This window comes from Camelus bactrianus, chromosome 32 (genome assembly GCF_048773025.1).
Source record: "Camelus bactrianus isolate YW-2024 breed Bactrian camel chromosome 32, ASM4877302v1, whole genome shotgun sequence".
Classification (NCBI taxonomy): domain Eukaryota; kingdom Metazoa; phylum Chordata; class Mammalia; order Artiodactyla; family Camelidae; genus Camelus; species Camelus bactrianus.
In genome coordinates this window covers 20641815-20664911 of record NC_133570.1, presented here as the reverse complement: position 1 = coordinate 20664911, position 23097 = coordinate 20641815, and the positions used below count along the sequence as shown (strand labels likewise).

The 23097-nt window shown below is 39.9% G+C and overlaps 1 protein-coding gene across 1 annotated transcript; it reads right to left on the bottom strand.

Moving 5' to 3' along the window:
* Positions 1 to 2639: 2639 nt before the first annotated feature.
* Positions 2640 to 20034, bottom strand: DRG1 (developmentally regulated GTP binding protein 1). The gene is made up of 9 exons (XM_010949106.3): positions 19875 to 20034; positions 18940 to 19063; positions 17981 to 18156; positions 13833 to 13902; positions 11376 to 11545; positions 8761 to 8891; positions 7452 to 7619; positions 7061 to 7183; positions 2640 to 2947 (listed from the first exon to the last, which is right to left on the bottom strand). Exons 1-9 carry the CDS (start codon positions 19914 to 19916, stop codon positions 2848 to 2850), a joined length of 1104 nt encoding a protein of 367 aa, XP_010947408.1. The 5' UTR covers positions 19917 to 20034; the 3' UTR covers positions 2640 to 2847.
* Positions 20035 to 23097: the final 3063 nt, after the last annotated feature.

Below are 23097 nucleotides of genomic sequence, written 5' to 3'. Positions count from 1 at the left end.
GAGGAAGCTAATGCAGTCTTCATGAGCTAAGAGACAGACAAAGGATAAGGGCAGGAGAAAGTGCTGTCTCCGCTAACATGTCTTACATGGTACAACTCTGAGAACTTTAGCAGCAATCAAGGCCAGGACATGCAAGACCGCCTCAAAGTGAAAAAACAGGACCACAGAGAAGGTCATGGAAGTTAAGGCGGGGGCAGGTAAGAAAGGAAAGAGTAGCCAGCACTTGGGATTAGTTAGTAGTAATCAATAAGAAGGGGGTGGGGGGTGGGAATGTACAGCCAGGCCTTCTTCCAGGAGACAGCTATTGAGTATATTAAGATGGAAGGGAAGTCAGGTCTACTGGCCTGCAAATGAGATAAACACACTCCAGGAATGAAAATAACTTACAGGAGTACCTAATTCTTCAATAATTCTATTCCCTTTACTAACAGTTGGTTCAAGAATGGGTATGTGACCCAATTTAGGCTATGAGACACAAGGACAAATTGGCTGGCACCCTCTGGAAAATGGCTTCCCCAAAAGAGCGATGTAAAGCCTGGGACTGAGCATTCTGTGGCTGAGGGAGGCCAGCTGTCCAGCAGAGCCAACAAACTGCAATGGACAGAGTAGCTTGATGGAAAGAATTTGGATCCTCAATGACACACCAGCAACCACAAGCCCTTCTGAGCTCCAGACAGCTTATGTGAGAGAAGAGTTTCCTTCCATTTCAGCTGGTTAAGTTAGTTCCTGCTGTTAAACACAGCTAAAAGCATCCACAGTTAATGGCACAGGACAGTGAGTCTGCTTAGCTGTGCTAAAACAGATTAGGAAAGAAAGATGGAATATGTACCAGCACAGGAAATTCAAGCCATGCTGTGACAGCCAAACAACTCTAGTCTTGGAGTTCACGAAGAGAAAGCTTTGCAGTGTAGGAGTAAGCCTCCTTGATGGCCCCTACGCCAGGCAGCATTTCTAACACAAAACTATACCTGTCTCCCAAAACTCCCAACTCTGAGCCCAAAAAGGGAGAGAAAGGAGTAGGATTCTCCCCCAAACGCCCCCAGGGGTCTCACTGAAGGAGAAGGTGCTGAATGATGGAAGCAAGGCCTTGGATGAACTTGGATTTCAGCAACCTTCTCTCCCCAACATCCTGGCATTTCATTGAAGCCCAGTGAAAGTGATTCTGATTCTCTGAAAACGCCACCTATGCTGGGGCTGGAGAGCAAACCCTGGTGGAAATCCCATAGCTCAGAAAGCCAACATTTCTCTAAAGAGTTGGGGTAGGCTCTAGATTATGGCCTCTATCGTGAACGTACCAGTGATACCAAGGTCTACTGCAAAGTGACTAGGATACCAAGCCTGAGAGGCTTATCTCCTGGTCTGGGGACAGTGCTACGCCCAAGCTCTAGGAAGACTATCAGAGGGAAATAACTGTCACTAAGGTAACAGGAGTAACAAGTACTGGAAATGGCTAAGTATGTGGATAATCCCACATCCTCACTCCTCACAACCTGCTAGAGGATCTAGCTCACTTCATCTAAAATCAAACTGTCTTCCTATGTTTCTCTTCTCCCCGATTTTCTCAGGGGCTACCCTTCTCTATCATCCCTGTAATCCATACTGGAATAATCTTTGACTTTTATTCCTCCAAAGAGCAAGTTAGTCAGTTACTGAGTTTCGCTTTCTCCTCTGTACCTATATGCCCAAACCCTTCCTCTCCCATATTCTCACTAGCCCAGTTCAACACACAGATTTTTGCCAATTTCCTATTATCAAGACAATTCCTTTAAATTTCTTTATTCCCAGTCCAAAACCTCTAATTATGCCCTTTGTACCCTCTAAGTAGTCCTGCGCCAATGCCTCCTCCTAAACTAACCTCCCACCTCCATACATACACATATACCTACAAACCTGTTCTGAGCACACTGGTTGCCTCCCTTGCAATATTCTGCCTCCATGCCTTCACCCAGGTTATGTGTGGGGCCAGGACTGCCATGGGAGTGCAAGCAGAAGGGCTGGGCTATGAGAAAGGAGACACTTAGTGGTGCTCAGCTGGCAGCATGATTCAACTCAATATTCAGCCCAACACTGACAACACAGCTGTGCTCTAACTAGAGGAAAGGGAACAACATGAGCCAACATTCACCAAGGACTTATATGCCAGACACTATGCTAATAAGCATTTTGCAAGTACCATCTCTCTTAATACTAAGAATCTTCATTCTAGAAGTGTCACTACTACCTCGATGTTACACGAGGAAATCGAGGCTTATAGAAGTTGAGTAATTTCTGCAGGGTTCTACGGCTAATTAGAAGTGGGCCTGCAATCCAAAGCCTGATGTGCCTGGTCAGAGTATTTTACTCAACTGCCACACTACACCATCTCCCAAGTGGGCTAGCCTTGCAGGGAATAATCAGTTAGCTTACATCAAGTCCTTTCTCCAGTATCATCTAGAAAAGACCACCTGAAAGGACTAAAGGCCACATCAGGTTGGAAGGGTTTCCCATAACTAACCATCAAGTGAGATGCTGCAGTCACACTGCTATCCATTTCACATTTAAGACCAAGCTCCCAAGTACCCCTTGTGCAGTTGCCTCACTATACATACCCATCCTCATTCAGTCCACCCCAAAACAAATTCTGACAATGACACATGAACTGTACATAGATGGCTGGCCTACCAGGTCCTTTATGCAGTTCAACGTACAAGGTGATACTAAGTTAAGACAAATGACGTTCCAATTTGGGAGCCTCCATCTCCCTCCCCTGTATCCTGGCTGCCAAAGCCAGACGGGGATTGGGGTCGGGTGTTTGGTCATGGGGGAAGCTGCTGTGGTTGGCCCGGCAGATGGTGGATGGGGAAGATTTCACTTCTTCACAATCTGAATGACATCCTCGTCCTCCAACGTATGGTCTTTACCCACTTTCTGAGGATTGTGTTTCACAGAGAGACCCCAGACCAGAGCGCTGTATGGAAGGGAAAAAAAGAACAGTCAGTGTAAATAATCACCTAGCTCCCGTGCTATCTACCTAGGTGCCACTTTCTGCTAAGATTTAGCATTCCGGTTCTTAAGAGCCAAAGGCTTAAACAGCCAAGGTCTCCTGTCCCCAGTCAAGGTCCAGAGGCTTTAGCTTCCCCAACAGTGTGGCACACGGGAGCCTTGACATAAAAAGTGGCAAGGACTTTTGGAAGTTGTGTGGTTCCTCTTGTTCCAGAGCCAACTTAGAAAAGTCAAAAAGAAAAACTGCAAATGAGAAGTGTGACAAGACTAATTTAAAATTACAAGGAGAAAGTATAGGTTTATTACAGAGAAATACTCTGAAGTAATCGACTGGAAATTCAGTCCTACAGATGCAATGTCAGTTGCAGACTGTTACAGAGTACCAGTTTTTGCTGGGTCTACTGAAACCAGCAGTGGGTACTAGTAAGAAATGTAGGACGTCCTTCCTCAGCCATGCTAGGAAAATCCTCCCTCCCTATTAAGAAACCCTAATTGACATGGTCTCCTGATTTCTTAGAATACAGGAAGGTAAATTTTATCCAATACTAAGAGTATGATGTGTTGCTAATGGAAATCAGTGAAAAAGACACTAAGAACAGACTCACAGAAGCTAAGAACTATGTAGCAAAGGATAGCAAATGGTGGCCATATTATTATTATAATATTGCCTTTGCACCAAAACTTCTTTAAAATCTATATTCCACCCCCCCAAAAAAAATCACTAAACAAAATCTCACTTTTTAAATAAAAATAGATAAATAACAGGAACAGATATAACAGCATTAGTACAACAAATATATATAAAAATTTTCAAATGTACTTTAACAAGCAAAATAAATGCAAGGTAATCATTTTCTATCTTAAACTAGAAAGCTGGTTTTCAGCAATCATACTCAATGCCTGCAGAAAAGTCAATGCCTTCCGTTCTGCTGATGGCCATGTAAACAGGTTGTCCTTTCAGGAAGCAATGCAGCAAAACATATCAAAAGCCATATAATCATTCATCCTACTTTTGGATTAAAGAAATGAAAAACCCAGTTTATAGGATTATAAAAGTGATATATATGAGTATTATAACACATGGAAAACGGTGTATAGTAAATTATCAAAGGATGTGTGCGTGCAGTCAAGGGTGCAAAGGGAATGGAACAGGGACGTATGTTATAATTAGCAGGACTAAGCTGAATTTTCTTATTATTAAAATACCAGTTGTGCAATAATTTAAAAACAGGAAAATAGTTACCAAGTAAAATTCTACTTGCTTTGATATGTCTCTTCCCCAAAATATTTTTCTCCCCTTTCATTTAATTCCCTGGTTAACTTACAGTTCAGAGGCTTTGAACAGTATTCTGTTACCATGGAAGGCAAAAACCACACAGAAATTTATGAGGTTTTGAAAAAAGAAAATGTCTCACTTTCCCCAAGAGTCTCTTTTACTGATTCAAGTATGTGCCAAAATATAATGTTTGAGGATAGGAGAAATTAGCATCTATGTGTGGAATATAGTTATTTTTGATAAAAGGAATATGAAGCTTAATAAAAGAATTTACTCTTTCAGTATTTTTATGATCATAACAAGTATTTTTTAAAACATCACTGTTTTTATGCTTTCCTGATTTTCTACAATTATTTTCTATTTTATTTTTAAAATAATTTTTTAAATTTCAGACTGTAAAAATGGAAAGAATAATTCATTAATACTGTAATTCAGTTAGTTATAATATTTTTCACAGGATTACGGGTTGCAATTCTGAGCTACTTTACATATATATATAATATATATATTATATATAATATATATGTATAACATATATACACACACACACACACACAGAGAAGAATTAAATAAGCAGATTATATATAATGACAGCCAAGTTTCTCACTGTTGGAGAAAGTTAAAAGTAAGAAAAAGGATGGGGGGAGGGTATAACTCAGTGACAGAGTGCATGCTTAGCATGCACGAGATCCTGGGTTCAATCCTCAGTACCTCTATTAAAAAATAAAATTTAATTAAATTAAAAAAAAGAGAGAGAAGGCTAAAATGAACCCTGTAGTGTTAAGCTGGAATCAGAGGTAACAGTATAAACTCATGGTTTTTAATATAGAGAGATGAGGATGGATGGGTAAATTAGATAGATAGGCAGATAGATACATACTAAAAGAGAGAGAAATGATATATTTGTAAGCATAGGTTAGTATCTGTACGTATATTTCCTAGCTCTGTCTGCTGAGAGAGCCTACAAGCAAAAACAGCCCACTGACGATGAGCACACCTAGCACACAGATCTTGTAAACCGGGGCTTCTTGGAGAAGTGACTGACTCCAGGGCTGGTGCAGGGAAAATCACTATGAATCTAGTAGTGCCAAAGTAGGGAAATTTAAAAAAAAAGAAAAGGCAACCAATGAAAAGAACACAGGAGCCAATCTGAAGGAGTTCCTAATGACCAAAGCTGGAACAATTTGAACAACAAAATGATAGTATTGGTTTACAGCACCTACGAAATAAATATCCAAGAGCTCATATGGATATAAACTATGGATTAAATTAATAAATAGGGAGAAGTGACAGCTGTAACACACAACAGAGTTCCAATAAATAAATGTAAAATGAAAGAGGAAAAGAAAGAATCACCATTAACCATACAACATACCAATAAATGTTGCAGAAAAGCCCCACTACAGATGCTAAAATCAGCAGGCAAACGTCTGAGGAGAAACAGGATCTTCACAGCCTCAAAGTCTCTCCCAAGACATTTATCAAACACAAAGAGAATAGTATCTTTACAGCAGAGAAACCCAGCAAACACTTACATAACCAAGCATCAAAGCAAATATTACCATCAATTAGACAGAGCAACATCACGAATCCTGTGATACAATGCACTGAGGACAATCATCATTTTTTGTGCTATTCTTACCAGTGCATACTCTCACTTCAATCATGAGGGAACATTAGACAAACCCAAAGTGAGGGAGAGTCTACAGAATAACTGATCAGTACTCCTCAAAAGTATGTAGGATCCCTGGGCGTGGGGGCACACGCTCGTAGTCCCAGCTACACAGAGGCTGAGGCAGGAGGATCACTTGAGCCCAGCAGTTCTGGGCTGCAGTGCGCTATGCTGACTGCGTGCCACACAGCATCAATGTGGTGACCTCCTGGGAGCGGGGGACGGCCAGGTTGCCTGAGGAGGGGTCAACTGGCCCAGGTCGGAAAGAGAGCAGGTCAAAACTCCGGTGCTGATCAGTAGTGGGATCAGTGAATAGACATTGCACTCCATCCTGGCAACACAGTGAGACCCATCTCTTTTATTTGCCCCTCCCTGATTTAGGGGAATCCTGTATCTCCTAAATTCATGTATTCCCCTAAACAAATAATAAGTTTGCGTTAAAAAAAAAAAAGTACCAAGATCAAAGACATTGAAAGACTAAGGAAGTATTTCCACACTGGTAGAAAAGATACTAAAATTCAAATAAGGTCTATAGTTTTAGTTAATATTCTACCAATGCTAATCTCAGTTCTTGCTAATTGTACTATGATAATGTGCGCTGATAATGTTAGAAGTAGGGTGAAGGACATAAGGAAACTATTACTATTTTTGAAACTTTTCTGTAAGCCTAAAATTAGTTTTAAAATAAGATAATATAAAAAAATTTTTCAGCCCATATCAGCAGTGAGAAGTATGAGAAAGAGACCGGCGCAGGGAGTGGGGTTGACCCATGCGTAAGGTTTAAAGGGGTCCTCAGTGAAGCCCAGTATGTTGCTGGCAGGAAGAATTAACATTTGTGTTTGCCAAGAGGAAGATGAATTAACAAGAGAAGTCAGAACCTAGTTCATAGTAAGTAAATGAAATGAGCAACCTGATCATCTGTACTATCAGCCATCCCAACCTAAAAAGGCTTCCAGAGCTATTCCTGCTCCAAACCAGCACAGTTTTAAGAAGACACTGAAAAGTTCTAATCAAGCAAGCATTTCAGCAGCCTCTCTGATGCCCAATTTCTGTAATGCTATCCTAAGAACTGCTAGTTGGAACCAGCAGCTTGTAGGGAAAAGAAGGCACTACATGCCCATGATACTTACTATTTAAATTCTTTGATAAGATTTTTGTGAATCTTCATGCAGAAATCCTCCACCGTGGTCCTGGAGTAAGGCAACACCACTGGGGATGTGTAATCTGGCAACTGGCCTTTGGGTTTGGTGTAACTAGAACAGCGAGGGAGCAGAGGTTATCTACTTCTTGAAATGTTTCATGTGCGAATGCAAATCAACCCTCCATCGCCCTGAAGATCAGACCAGATAACCTCCATCTTGAGGAAGAATGTGCCCTCAATACAGGGCACATTGTGGATGATAGGAATTTATTTGTATTTCCAAAAAGAGACCGATTATGTTACTGAGTTCCTGAGGGTATCATTTTAGGACAACCTGGTTTAAGTCCTACAGTAATGTTACACTATCCACTAAGACTTACATCCTCACTAGTTTCAAATAGTCCCAGATCTTTTCCAACAGGTCATCAAAATTCCAGCGGTGATGGGCAGAGATGGGCACACAGTGAGGCACCTTATAGATGATGTCCAGTTCCTCAATGGAGATCTGATCAATCTTATTTAACACATAAATACAGGGGATATAAACTCTATGAAAACAGAAGAAAAACAGTACATTAGTTTGCAGCTGTGGGCAAGATTGTCAGTCTGATTATCTCCCTCACCCAGGACCTCAAAGCAGAGAATCTCAAAGGGATCATAAGTAGGCCAGCACACAAAAAAGCTTCCTACCAAAATAAGGTAGAACATCCAAAAAGTGAACCATGGGCTGAGAAGTAACAAAACTCGGGCCGTAGTCTGTTGCCACACAGCTAATTACTGAGAAAGCATGCTGCAGCGGAAAGAACACAAGCTTTGGTGTCATACAGACTGAATTCCCAGCTCTGTCACTTTCTAGACATGTGTCCCAGAGCAAGTCTCACAGTCAATTTCCCAGAGTTGTTTTACAAGTTGTAAGAATGTAAAGTACATCACTAATAATGTATTTCATGATAACTTTAAAGAATGGAAAAAAAGTTTTTAACACAGTATCTAGCAATGTCACAGTCCTAATGCTCAATCAATACAGCAGCTAAGGTTACTAATAATTAGGCAAGCCACAACTCTCAGGCTTTAAGTACCTTACTTACTAAACCCCTAACTCAAAGCAGTGGCTTTTGTTTGTTTTCAAATGAGGATTAAATAAATTCATGCAAGAAACAGGAAAAAAATGAACAGGAATGTAACTAGAAAATATTATATCCAAATGCCAGGAATAATTTTAACAGTGGTTTCAATTATTATTTAATTTCAAATACTAATAATAGTAATATTTTATGGAATAGGGTTTCAGCTATATACCCTTAGGTTACCCTTAGAGAAAACAGATACAGCCCAACCTGCTCTGAGTTCTGCACAGCAGCGTAAAGAACTTCTCAGATGCATTAATTCTGGGAGAGCAGATTGAGACACTACTTTCTTCAACCACCATATGACACAGAGCTTGGGGGACAGCCTAGTTTACAGTAAGTAACTGAAATGAGAAATTTGATCATCGTGATCAAATTTCAGAGCAAAGAAGGATATCAGCAATCAAGACCAACCCTTCATTTTAAAGCTAAAGAAAGCAAGGCCCACTGTTATTTTAAATACCACAACTGGAGTTAGAATCGATGTCTGCCAGATTCATAATCCGATGTTGTTTCCATTACAAGGCTTCCAATTCATACTTAGGCACCATTCAGTTTGTACCTGTTTCCTTCCACCACATCAATGAGGTCATCCGCTGTGGCATCACTACGCAGAGTCACATCAGCATTATGAATTTTGTATTCAGCCAAAATGCTCTTCACAGTTTCAGCATCCAGCTCGCTCTGAGGGCACTGAATAGGCACAGAAGACAATGACTGGTAAACAATCTCCTAAGAGCATCTCTTGGTGTACCTGGATAATCCTACATAAGGTGCAAACTTATTTCTAAAGACTGTTATCCTGGATGAGGATAACTTACTTCTAGTAGGAAATACTTAAAAACTACAATTTTTTCGAACTCACAAGAAGGTGCTATCGTATGAATTGTTTCCCTATCCCCACTCAAATTCATATGTTGAAGTCCGAACCCCAGTATCTCAGAATGTGACTGGAGATAGGGTCTTTAAAGAAATAATTATATTAAAATGAGGTAATATGGGTGGGCCTTAATCCAATGTGACTGATGTCCTTTCAAGAAAAGAAGATTAGGACACAAACACACAGAGGAAGATCATATGAAGACACAAAGCCATCTACAAGCCAAGGAGAGAGGCCTCAGAAGCAGCCAGTCCTGCTCACACCCTGATCTCAGATATCCAGTCTCCAGAATCAAAGATAATTAAATTTCCGTTGTTTAAGCCACCCAGTCTATGGTACTTTATTATGGCAGCCTTAGTAAAAATAGAGAATACGGAATGCTCAAATTCGAACATTATGACAGGATAATGGAAAAGCTCTTTTGGGCAGGACAGTTCAAACCTGTGCCAGCCAAATAATCTGGACTTCTAGAATGTTAAAAGCTGCAGGAAGTTCTCAGTCCTCAATTACATGACTTAGAAGCAGTATTTGATAGAATTGATGGCTCCACAAATCAGAAACACTCTCTTCACTTGGCTTCCAGGATTCCAAACTCTTCTGGTTTTCCTTCTTCTTTGCCTGAGAAGAATTATTTGCTGATTCTTCCCATCTCCCAACCTCTAATTATTGGGGGGAGGTCACAAAGCTCAATCCTCGAACCTCTTCTCTGTTTATACTAACTTCCTCAGCTAAGATGATAGCTTTAAAGATGATAACTACTAGGGGAGAGGGTATAGCTCAAGCGGTAGAGTGCATGTGTAGCATGCACAAGGTCCTGGGTTCAATCCCCAGTACATCCTCTAAAAATAAATAAACCTGATTGCCTACCCCTACCAAAAAAAAAAAAAATTCAGTCATTTCTTTCTCTCATAATCCACATCCAATCTAGCTGTAATTCCTACCAGCTATTTCCAAGATCTTTCCACAATCAACTACTTTACGTCTCCTCCACTGTTAACCCTGGTCTAAGATTTTTTTTTTTAACTTTTTTTGGGGCAGGGTGAAGTAAAGGCCATCACTTTTTGATTGGATTATTGCAATAACCTCTTAAATGGTTTCTTTTTTAATTGAAGTGTAGTCGATTTACATTAGTTTCAAGTGTATAGCAAAGCTATTCAGTTATATATTCATTTTTTTTCTTCCATTTGAGCTCATTTCAAGAAACAATATAGTTCTTTGTGCTGTACAGTAGATCATGTTGTGTATCTGTTTTATATACAATAATGTATACCTGTCAATCTCAAACTCCTAATATATCCCTCCCCTCTCCCTGCTGGTAACCAGTTTGTCTTCTATGTCCATGAGTCTATTTCTGGTTTGTAAATAAATTTTGTATTTTTTGTTTTTAAGATTCCACATACAGGTGACATCATATATTTGCCTTTCTCTGACTTACTTCACTTAAATCTCTCTCCTTTTGTTCTTAACCCATTTCAGTCTATTCTCAACAGCCAGATTGATTCCATTAAAACCTAAATCAAATCAATTTTACTCCACAGACTGGAACCCAACCAGAAGTTGCCTATCTCCTGCCCAGTAAAAGCACATATGGACCTACACTATGACTTCATTTCTTACTAACTCTCCTACTTGCTCACTCTGCTGTTCCTCAAACATGCAAAGGCATGCTCTACCTCAAGGCCTGGCACTTGGATGTCCCCTTTATATGAAATGTTATTCAAGATAGGAATCTCATTTGGTTCACTCCATGTCACCTCAGTTAAGACTTCTCTGATCAACCTACTTAAAACTGCAACCCTCCCACCAACACTCTCCATCTTTCCCTAGTTTACTTTTGTCCTTAGGTTTACTATCATCTAATATGCTATAATCACTAATTAATTTTGTTTGCTACTTTCCCCATTAGAATACAAGGGCAGGAACTTTTGTCTATTTTGCTCCCTCTTCCCTTCCCCTCAAAAGCCTAAAACAATGCTTGGCCCATGGTAGGTGCTCTATAAACTTGTGTTGAATGAATGAAAACAGATGATATTGGTAGCTCTCTACCTCACGCAAGCATAACACTGGTTTACAGTTCCATACCACCTCAAATAAATAACCCAAAAGAGGAAGTAAAGCCAGAAAGATAAGTCTGAGACTGACTCTTGTCCTACTCTGTCAGTCATTACATCATTGTGTTACCTTGATTAATGCTGGAAGAAGCCAGGCAATTTCCAAATGTCAATGTCCTTGTACCTCAATCCACTCCCCACCCTAGTCCCTTCAGCAACCTGTCCCATATCACCTTCTCCACTTACAGTGGCCGTGAGATTAATGCCTCCCTTATCCTTCTTCTTAAAGCCAATGTTGGGGGGTTTGCTGTTCAAGCGAATGCCAAAGCCTTCCAGCTCATTTTCAATTATCTTCTTATGTCCCAAGGGTTTCAGGACATCCAGAACAATCAAGATCAAGTTACACGTTCTAGCCACTGAAGAATTGAAAACAAATTTTCTTTCAAATTTTTTTCAAAGCTCATTAAAGACTTAACATAACTCAAATATTCAAACAGGTGGGTGTGGGGGAGATGGTCGTGTAAAGCTCCTATACTTAAGAGACAAAGGATTTTTTTTTTAATACATAGACACACATGAAGTTCTTAAGGTTACCAAAGATTTACACCAGAAGTCAATTTGCAATGTATGCTTTATTTTCTATTAGTGTACCTAGAAGATGTGTCAACTTCTAGATTCACAAGCAGAAAAATAATTCGGAATGAAGATACAAACCAGGCAATAACCTGAATCCCTGAAAAAGTTCAGAAAGATTTAAAACAACAAGAATTCTCAAAGAATAAGATTATCTTATATCTTAATAAGTTAGCATATTTTTGTAAACTTCACTGAGGTATAATTTATAAAAAATAAATAGTGCCTATGTTAAATATATGGTTTGATGACAAATGTACATACCTGTATAACCACCACAGCAATCTAGATTCAGAACATTTCCATCACCTCCAAAAGTGCCCTAAGGCCCCTTTGCAAACCATCTTACCCTCAGTTTTCAATCAATCACTGATCTGCTTTCTGTCACCATAGGTTAGGTTGCATTTTTTTTAGAGTTTCATATAAATGAAATCATACACAATGTAGTCAGTCTTCTGTGCCCAGCTCTTTTAATATAGCATAATGTTTCTGACAGTCATCTATGAATGACTTTGAACCCATAATTCTATAAATAGCTAAATTAGTAAGTTAATATAAGTGTAGAATAAAAATATTTTCAAACACAAAAAAAACAGAACTCACCTATCATTCTTTTTCAGTATGTCAGTAAAAACTGTGACTCAGCAAAACATTAAAATAACCCCAAAAATATAAAACACTGACTCTAAGAAATAGGGGATCCCACACAAGAACACAAAAGAAAATCTCAGGATGACACCCATGTGTAAAGTCTAGAGCTGCACTGTCCAATACAGACTCCACTAGCCACCTGGGGCATTTCAAATTCAAGTTAATTTCAATTAAATAAAATTTAAAATTCAGCTCAATTGCACCAGACACATTTAAAGTGCTCAACAGCCATATATGCCTATGGCTACCACACTGGACAGCACAAATTCAGAACACTTCCACTACTGTAGAACATTTCCATTACTGGACAGGTCTGGTCTAGGAAGCAACCAATCCAGACTGAAGCATAAAAGACAAAGGGAAGACAGCAAGGTAGTGTCAGAGTTGAGAGGAGAGAATGAAATCAGTAAGACAGTATTTGGAACTGTATTCAAGTATCTAGAAAAATACTGATTGGTAGGCATTTGATCTATTGGAACATTTGAAAAATATTAGCAAACACAGAAAAGTAAACAGAACAAAAGAGAGAGTCAATTATTAATTCCACAAAAAATAAACTTCAAAAACAGATTTCAAGAGAAAGAAAACAAGTCATAATATACTACTTATCTCAGCACTGAACAAGTTACAGTCTTTATATAATAATGTAAACTATGACTGATGAGTTAATTAAAAATTATGATATAATTTCTTTAAAAGAATAGGAAAAGAGGTATGTAGTATAAGAGAGCTAATTTTCTACCATAACATGAAACCAACAGATGGTGTCTAACCATGAAATAGCAATATAAGCATAATATTTTAAAATATGAGGATAAGTAGAATAGTTGAAGATTTGACATAGTTGCCAATGGGGAATGACAGTAGAGGTGAAGAGAGGTGGGGTAGCAGATTGTTGCAATCAAGATTAGCCTTTTATAACATTTTACTTTAAATTAAAAAAAAAAAAAAGAAGAAGAAAAGGCATGGGTGGGAGTCAGGAAACCTGAATTCTGGTTCTGAATCTGCCCAACAGTGCAACACTGTACCAAAGCACTTCACTTCTGTCCTTAGTGTTTCTCTTCACATGGGGATCTGGACTGTTACTGTCTGAGATCCCTTCAAGTTCTGACATTCTACTCCAGTGAAAAGTCAGGTAAAACTATTTCCTTCACAGTGATACTAAAAGACCCATCTAAAAGAACAGTACCAAATAAAATAAAATAAAATAAAATAAAATAAAATAAAATAAAATAAAATATAAAATAAAATAAAATAAAATTAAATTAAATTAAATTAAAATAAAATAAAATAAAATAAAATAAAATAAATAAAATAAATAAAATAAAATAAAATAAAATAAAATAAAATAAAATAAAATAAAATAAAATAACCCAATAAAGGGATGATATCCCAGGACGGTGGCCTTGGACCACTTACCTGCAATGACTTGACGGCCTCTACCTTTCCCATCCTTGGCACCCTCAATGATACCTGGGAGATCCAGAAGCTGCAAGATTAAGGACAAGAGAAAAGAGAGAAAAGGAAAAACTGGTTGTAAATCTGAACAGATCAAATAGAATGATTTATTTCTCAAGATCCAAAATTAGGAGATCCAAACCCAATCTTCCTTATAAATGAGTGTGTAAATCTTACTTTTACTAAACATCTAATAAATGTCAGCTACAAGCTTCTTATATACTTCATCTAGTTTAAAATAGTCTAACTACTCTGTGAATAAGGATATTAGCTGAGGTTCATAGAGGTTAGGTGATTTGGCCCAAAGTCACACTCCTAATAAATCAAGTAAGATTATAACCTACATGTGTGTGGGGGGGCAAATCCATTATTCTACATGAGTATCTTTCCGTATTCCTCCACTTTTCAGGAATTTGAACCTCCACAAAAATTCCTTACTGTAGATAATAACTGGATTAGGACATTCACAAATGATAAATACTGAGACCTTTGCAAATCCCCCAATTCACAAAAATTTCTGCAGTCAACCTTAATCAGGTGAGCACGTAAGAATCACTTGTAAAACCATTAAAAATGCAGGTATCTGAGCCTCATCCCTGCAGTCTGATTTGGAGGAGTCAAAGCAGGGTTCAGATATCGATCTGTATTTCAAAAGGCTTCAAGGGTGACTATGATATGTGTCCGCAGTTGAAAATGACCACTCAATTGCTCAGGAAATGTGATAAAGTAAAACCTCACACAAGTCACAGTGTATGTATCTAATGATAAGAACATCAAAACCAACTCCACAGCACATATGATTCAAATTCACATGTGAGCAAGGTTACAAACTATAGTTAGAAGCTTGTAAGAGTCATGTTAAGAGCATATATAAAATTTGAAAATACCAAGGGTCTACTGTACAGTCAATATTGAATTATTCAAGTGAACAGACAGGGATATAGTTGCAGTTTATCATTTAAAACTAGCCTTTGCTATAAGCATTTTGACATTATAAAACTATAGTTCACGTTAAATAAACCACAATGAAAAAGAACTCAGGAGGTGCTTAGAGAGTTCAAGATTTTCATTCAAGAACCTGCTCAAAAGCTCCTTCCTATTCCTCACTACATAAAAAATAACATTATCTCCTTTAAAACTGATACATCAGTTAAATTGAGCTACTCTTTCTCTTTCAAAGAAGATAACTTATGTTCAATATACCTGCCTTGACTTGGAAACTCTGGTTACACTGATTTTAAAAGCTACATTGGGAGTAAGGAGCACACCAGATCTTGATTTCTATACACCTATCTCTAATGAAATGAACAGTGCTCCTTCAGAAGTGGTTGATTCCAGGACTGAAGCAGGGAAAATATAAGATTAGCCTGGAACACCGTGTGTTGGCCAGAAAATAAGGAAGTACTCACGAAAAGAAAGGGGCTTCTGGAAAGAACACAGGTGCCAACCTAAAGGAGTTCCTAATAGTCATAGCTGGAACAATTTGAGTAATAAAATAATGGTAGTACTGGATTATCACCCATAAAATAAATATCCATGAGCCCACAGTGATAAACAAACAAATAAACAAATGGGAAAGAAGGAACAACTCCTCCATATAGTAGAATTCTAATTAATAAATGTAGTAAGAAAGAGAAAAACAAAAAATCACCATTAGGCAAGATCCACAGACAAATGCTAAAATGAGAGGGCAAGTTTGTGAAACAGGATTTACATCTTTTCAAAGTATCTCCCCCAGGATGTTTATTAACTACAAAAAGAAAGATAACAGCTTTGTAGTAGAGAAATCCCACAGACACCACTTTAACCAACTGATGGGGGTCAACATCACCAATAAGACATACTGACATCATGAATTCCTAAGACGCACGGAGGAGGACATACCATTTCTGTGGTATGCTTGCCAAAAAAAAACATAATACCTCAGTATAATCAACAGGAGTCCTAAGGACCCTGGCAAGGTGAAACATAAGCCCCTTGATTTTTAAAGCACTGTACATACACTTTGTAGGCCAATCTCGGCCTATGTGACATCAGTTTTCTTTATAACATCCCTGGTAAGTGGTGGTTCAGCCACTACTTGAACACAGTAATTAATTACCTCAAGAGGCACCATTTCATTTTTAGGCACCTTTATTGTTAAAAATATCTTTCTTCCGAACAAAAAATCCCAGAAGTTTCCCTCCTTATAATTCTTATTAGGTGGTTCTAATTTTGCACATCCCTCCTACCAAGCCACAGATTATGAGTCCTCTGCCACAAAACAGACTTTTTAAAAATATTTGAGGGCAGTCATCTTAATTCAGTTAAGCATACCTATTAGTATGCTTACTTAACTTGGTTTCTGAACAAAGAAGGGTGGGAAAAACAGGCAGAGTGAACAGATGGAAAAAAAAGCACTGTGCAAAAAAGAGGGGAAAAAAAGGTCAGAAGAGACTGAAACAAATGAAGGTTTTGAGGAAAAGGCAAGAGATATTTATTCTAATACATCTAGAAGCCCAGAGAGAGATGCCACAGTATCTCATTAGGAAAGAGGTTACTCTCTGAGATGCCAAACTTTCGAGCCTCTGGAACCAAATGAAATTAAGCAATGGTCCAGATATGCCCAAGCATCCTTATTCTTGTTATATACATTTAGACATAAAGTCCTAGAAAGGTACATATCCTAACAGTCTCCACATGGGCACCTAACCAGAAAGATAAAAAGCCACTGAAAATACCACCTGGATACTAGTCCCTCCCTACACTGGATTCTATAGTAAAGAAGCATGAATGCACCTCAGAAGTCACTGTGCAGCTCAGCAAGAAGTAAAACAAATGCCTACACCAAGAGCTTCCAAATGATGTACCAAGGCACTTGCTGCACCACAGAGAACTTAGGGGTGACATATGGAATGTTCTAAATTTTCAAGGGAAGCAGTTCTTGATACCTGTCAGGCACTGAGGGAACTACTAGATCAAAAAAGCTCACAATTTCATTAGATCCTACTACACTGCTTTCCATGACACCAGATCTGAATCTTTGGGAAGTTAGATTTTTCAGCAGATATTATGGTAAAAAGTCAGTACCACAGAAAAATTAATGTGGAAAAGGCAACAAATTTGGGAGTATTCAATCTGATTCCAAAGTCTGAGAAGTTACGTGGTACCCAACAGTGCCCATACCCCATTAGTAAATAACTGTGGCTGTAAAGACATAAATAATTGCATTTTTTGGATCTGTTTAACAAATGGAACCCATTAGGTATTTTTTTTTTGGCTGGGAGCACTGTAAAAAATTTACTAGGACAAGAAAAGTTGTTAGGAAATAACTGCTGAGCCGCTAAGGGTACTGTGAATGTAGAAAGTCTGGAAACCTCTAGCCTAGATTTAAATGTCATGAAGTTCAGAATTTGTCTTATTAGCTGTGCAGCCAACAAGAATATTTTCCATTATATTTTACATATATCTTCTTTCATACCCAAGAGGACTCCTTATTTGGGAGCCCTAAATCTGCCATCTATCTAAGAACTTCTCAAGACACCAACTTCATTAGGCTTCACAGAGAATTTTCCTCTAAAAAGGGCCTGATCATTTCTACATTAAAAAGGTTCTGGTGGCTCCCCCAGCTACTACATAATAGATAAAATTCAGCTTCCTTAGCAGGCACACAAGACCTTTCATAATTCAGCTCCAATCTACCTTTCCAGATTCAGTTTCTACCACTCCCTGTCCCACACCTAAGCTCATACCATAGCAAACTGTTCACCATTAAGGCTCCTTGAAATTGCCCTTTACATTCTCTGGCTGGAGAAATTCTATTTGAACTTTAAGACCCACCCCATTGTTACTTTCAACATGAAACTTTTTTTTGTCTTACCAGACGATCTCCCTAACCACCCTCAGGTGGAAAAAGTAGTCCTTCCTTTCTCCTCACAAGTCTCCACTGTTGTACAGTCAAACACTATCCCATTGCTTTATTGTTTTTATGTACTATTTTATCTCCCCTGCTAGACACTGAGGGCCTGGCAGATCAAAAATCAGCCCTGGCTTACAGGGAGTTCTAAATAAGTGCTTTTTAAATAAAAGAATTGATTCCTTCCCTTCCTTGGCTTGCAGACCTGACTCACCTGGATCTTGGCACCTTTGTATCTGATGACACCAGGCACAGTGGTCAGAGTAGTGAACTCATAGGCTGCCACCTCGGAATAGACTCCCGCCAGATTACTAAGCAGTGTTGACTTCCCCACAGATGGAAAACCCACAAACCCAATTCGAGCATCACCTGTCTTGGCAACATCAAATCCTGAAACATCAATAAATATCAGAAAGAAGAGACAAGTTATCCCTGGGAGCACTGAGACTTGTAATTCATTTAACATTCTGGATGCCTATCCCTCTAGAACCTATTTCTCCAACTTGTTACAGTTTAGCTTTAGAACTTAAGCACACGAAATTCCCCCATAGCAAGTCACAATATTTAATGCAGTGTTTGATGTAAAAACTTTATGCCTCTATAGCTTAAACTGTTGCATATCCTTCTAGCACCCATAGTACTTAAGAGACCAAATATTAAATAATAACTGATCTAAAAAAATTGGTTTCTCTTTTTTCTTACAAACCCTGTGACTGAGTCTTCTTTTCTTACAATAGGTTGCAAACAAATTCAAAGTCAAATTTGTGGCCCTTCTCTAGGAAGTGTATAAACCTTACGACTTACTTTTGGTCCTAAACTTTGCTCTCTTGGCTTCAACCTATTCTTTCCACCAGCATTTCCCTTTGTATCAAGTTTCTCAATTATTCTTTATATTGTTGACTGTATTTATTTACATGTTTCTGTGAGCCACTGTAAATCTATTTTGGATCAGTACAGGATATATATAAATAAAACCCTAGCTCACTTAAAAACTATTCATTTGCCTTTAAAATCAGTAGAATAAAATAAAATAAACACAATTCAAGAATTTATGCTTAGAAAATTACAAATCTACGTTCATAGAAATTTTAAAATTATGTTTAAACCATACACCTATATTATCTTGATTAAAAATTACACCCCTCAAAAAAACTGATGAAGAAAAACACAAACCTTCTCCTGGCCCACCACCACCACCACCTTTTGGAGTAATGAGTTCCCTGCGAAGCTTAGCAAGGCGAGCCTTAAGCAGCCCTAGGTGGTGTGCTGTGGCCTTGTTCTTCTGAGTCCGAGCCATCTATAAGGGAGGAATCACAGCCATAAATCAGAAAATCAGAGCAGTTCCTACACGGTAAAATAACCAGAATGAATGCTCCCTCAGCTCTGAGAGAATGTTTTTTCCTAGGTCCTACTAATGTCAACATATCCATTTTAAGGCAGACTTAAGAATAAAAATCCATTCTCTCCATCACCCAGCCCAATCTCCCAATTACATAACAAGCAACTGAGGTCCAAAGAGAAGAAACATGACCAAGGCTATTACAATTAGTATTCACAGATTAAACTAAAACTCAGCTGCTCATTCCTTTTCAATTGCTTGTACCTGGTGTGCCCCATCCAATCTTAAAAAGCTCTGAGCGCTTCAAACAGAATCACACAACAATCCAGGTGGAGTCAACGGCTACCATAGGTGACAATTTACTTCCAGATTCTATTCCCTGGGAGCAAAACTCTGGGAAAGGGGGTCCTCAAAGTAGAGATTGGAGATAGGGCGAGGGGTTTGAGGGATGATGAGGAAAGATACTGAAGTACTTGAGCAGGTCAGGGCTGAAGTGGGGGGACAGGATTCAGTACTGCTCACACGAAAGGAAAATACTAAGAGAAATAATGTTCGGACAGGAGCCATCACTGAAAAAGGGTACTAAGTGCAGCCGTGTGGAATGTGGGCAATGGGAGGAGGGGTCAGGGAGGAGGGATTGGGGAACGCAGGCCCAGGCTGAGGGGGGTCGGGGGACGCGGGCCCGGTTCTGACGCGGCTGAAGGTAGTTCAGGAAGGAGCGACGCCGCCTAAGAGAAACGCTAAGACGGAATTTTCGAATGCCCATTACCTCGGCTTCGATCTCCGCGATTTTGGCCAAGGTGCTGCTCATGGTGACGAGCCGCAGGGAACGCAGTGGCCTCCAGAGGGGTAGTCTCCTTTCGCACACCCGGCGGCAAACCTGCCACAGCCACTAGGCGCTACAGCAGTGCGCAAGCGCGGACCTTCCACTTTCTCGCGAGAGTCAAGCCTGAGCCATACCGCGAGATGTAGAACGTGAAATGGTCTCCTCCTTCTTAGCCAACCCCGCCCCGTCCCGCGAGCCAACGCGGTGTCATAGAGCCCGCGGGAGCGGGGGCCAGAGAGGCCGCCCAGGCCGTGCCTCCCCGAGCGCGCCTAGGGTCGCGCGCCGCTCGGCCCCGCCCCGCCGGACTTGCGCCCCGCGTCTGGCTCGCCCGGCGCTTGGTGTGTGACGAGTGACTCCTCGCCGCAGGCCCGCGCCCCGCAGCCCCTCTTCCTGAAAAGCTCGGTCACCCCGCCACCCCGCTTCTTCGCCGACGGACGGGTCCCGGGGCCCCTTTCTCGCTGGGGAGACGCCCCGGGGGACTGATGTAGAGACCGATCTTCAATCGGCCGCGTCCTCTTGGGAAAGGAAAATGCCCCCTTTCCGTCACTCAGAACTAATTTTAGGTGTCTGTTTTGTTTACCCCCAACCCCTAGTAGAGTGCGTGGCACATGGTGAGCCCACAATAAATGCGTGATTGAACGGATAATTCCCAGGGACCCGGCACTTGCTTGTAATCCTGAAAAATTCGAAACTGTGTTAATGCCTCTCAGCAGGGAAATGGATAAATAAATAATGGAACCTCTATGCTGTGAAATACTGTTTCAGCCATTAAGACATAGACCTGTGTGGTCTGACTGGAAGATGCCTAAGACGTATTGTTTAAAAAAAAAAAAAAAAAGTAGAACTACACCTACATTGTGATCCCATTTATGCTAGCTTTAGAATTAGATGTTTGTTTATATAGGTGTTCGTGTCGGAAAGCGCATTCTTCAATGTTCTGAATAAAAGGTTACAATCTCAAGCTGTTAACAGTGGGATGGGATGCGCGGAGAAAGCCTTTCCCTTGTTATCCCACATATTCCTGTGTCCTTCAGTTTTTTTTCTTTTTAAGATTAATGTGTCCATGTATTATTTGTGTGATAATAATAATAAAATTTAAAATTTCAAAAGACTCCCCTTCCCCAAATGTCCTGTGAAGAGGAAGCCGGGATGTCCAGAAGCCCTGTGCTGATTTTGAAAGCTGCTTCCTGCAGGATCAATGAATTCTTGTTGATGGATTGATTGATCCATTGAGAGTTCATAGGCCAGGCTTAACCCTCAGAGAAGGCCTCCACTCAGCCCTGGAAGGGAAGTTTATTTATTTAAATTAATAAGTAAGAACAATTCCAATTTGCCAGAGACAGAAAAGGAGGTTTTATCGGGCATAAGGGAGGGAATGGGAAAAGGAAAGCTTTTACAGAAGGTCCCCAAAGGTCCCAGGAGTTTCTTTCTTTTCTTTAGCCTCAGCCTTTTCATAAATAAATTAAGGGGTGATGAGGTAATTAGATCCTGTGCCATCAGTAACGGAGCAGAGAAGAAGAGGAGAGGAAGTCCAGCTGGAATGGGATATGATCAAAGATAAGTCTTAAAAGACAGATAAAATCAAATCAGCAGGCCTTTCCTAAGTTAGAGTAGTTACAGAATTAATTGGTTGACAATATCAAGGGCATCGTGCTCTGTGAGTAGGTTTTCCTTAGCAAATCTGTCAGGGGAAGCTTGCAGCCAAGTTAACCACTTCATTGCTCAGGCACACCCCAGTCCCACCATGGGGGCCCCAAGCTGTCAAGATTGTGCCAAAGGGTAACCCACGTTCTGGGTGGCCATCGTATTCATCCAAAAAATATTAACTGAGCTCCTGCTGCTGCTTGGCACTGTACCAGGGCTGAGGATAGAGCAAAGAGTGAATCAGACACTGTCCCTGCACTTAAGAAATATCTAGGTTGGGAGGCCAAGGCCAGGCCTTTAAGTTCAGCTTCAAAGAGCCATAGGAAGCCCAGGTCGGCTTGGTTCTAATCACAACAGAGGGCCTGTTTGCTATAGGGCTAACCCACTGCTGCCTTAGCACTGTATTTCTTTAAAAAAAAAAAAAAAAAAACAATTAAAACAATTTTTTTAATTAAATAAAGACACACAGAAAAGCTTTGTTTTTTGCCGGGACACTCCAACACTTCTGAAATAATTGCACTTCAAATGTGCAGGTTCTCTGGCACTGGTTTTTTCTGCTCAGGATACTATTCTACTATTTCCTTCCACCTCCCATATCTGGCTAACTCTTCCTCAACCTCATAGTCTTCTGATTCATGTAGTCTCTGAGACGCATTCCTTGGTATTCAAGGCCAGGCAGAGGCCCGCCAATGGCTTCCCCAGGTTCTCATGACATCCAAGCACAATCACTCTGCTTGTTTCCTTGTCTGATTCCCCACTAACCCATGAACCCATAAGCCTATGAGGGAGGAGCAGTACGAACCCCCAGCACCAGGATGGGGGCAGCTACATCAAGCCTTTGAAACATATTTATTTTTAAAAATGGAAATAAAAACAAGGAGATGGGGAAAAATTTTAAGAAGCAGCAGAAAAGATACTTAATTTTTTTTCCTAAGTGAGCATTTATACCTTATTACAGACACCGTAGTAATTGAGAGCTAAATACCTGTGTCTGGTTGATGGCAGGAGAAGTAATAGGATAAATGATACATGAAAAACCTATGTTACCACTTTTTAAGGCTTCGCTTCTAAACAGATCAAAATACCCAGGATACTGTAACAGCAGAGTGTGGGAAGCCTTCCGTGAAAGACAGTGATTAATGTCGTTAGTGACTGATGTGCGCTTTGCTCTTAGAAGGAGGATTCTCAAGAATGTGCACACCCAGGGCACGATGAAGAAGGTTCTTCTCTACAAACTTTCTGTCTCTTAGATGCAAAGAAAAATTAAAATACACAAATGTCTTCACTAAATAAAAGTCCGCTTCTTCTGCCATTCAAGTGGGTGATTCCTTGCCCCATATGATTCATTCTAGTCATTTCAGTTCAGTGTGTACCACGTGCCAGGGCCTGTGCTAGCAGGGGGGATAAGAAGATAAGATACTTTTTCCCCCAGGAGAGGAGTGAGGTAGGAAAGTACCCAAAGCTGGTTAACACAAGGCTCAATGAATGAGGTTAAGTCTCAGGAGAGATATAAATGAGGTAC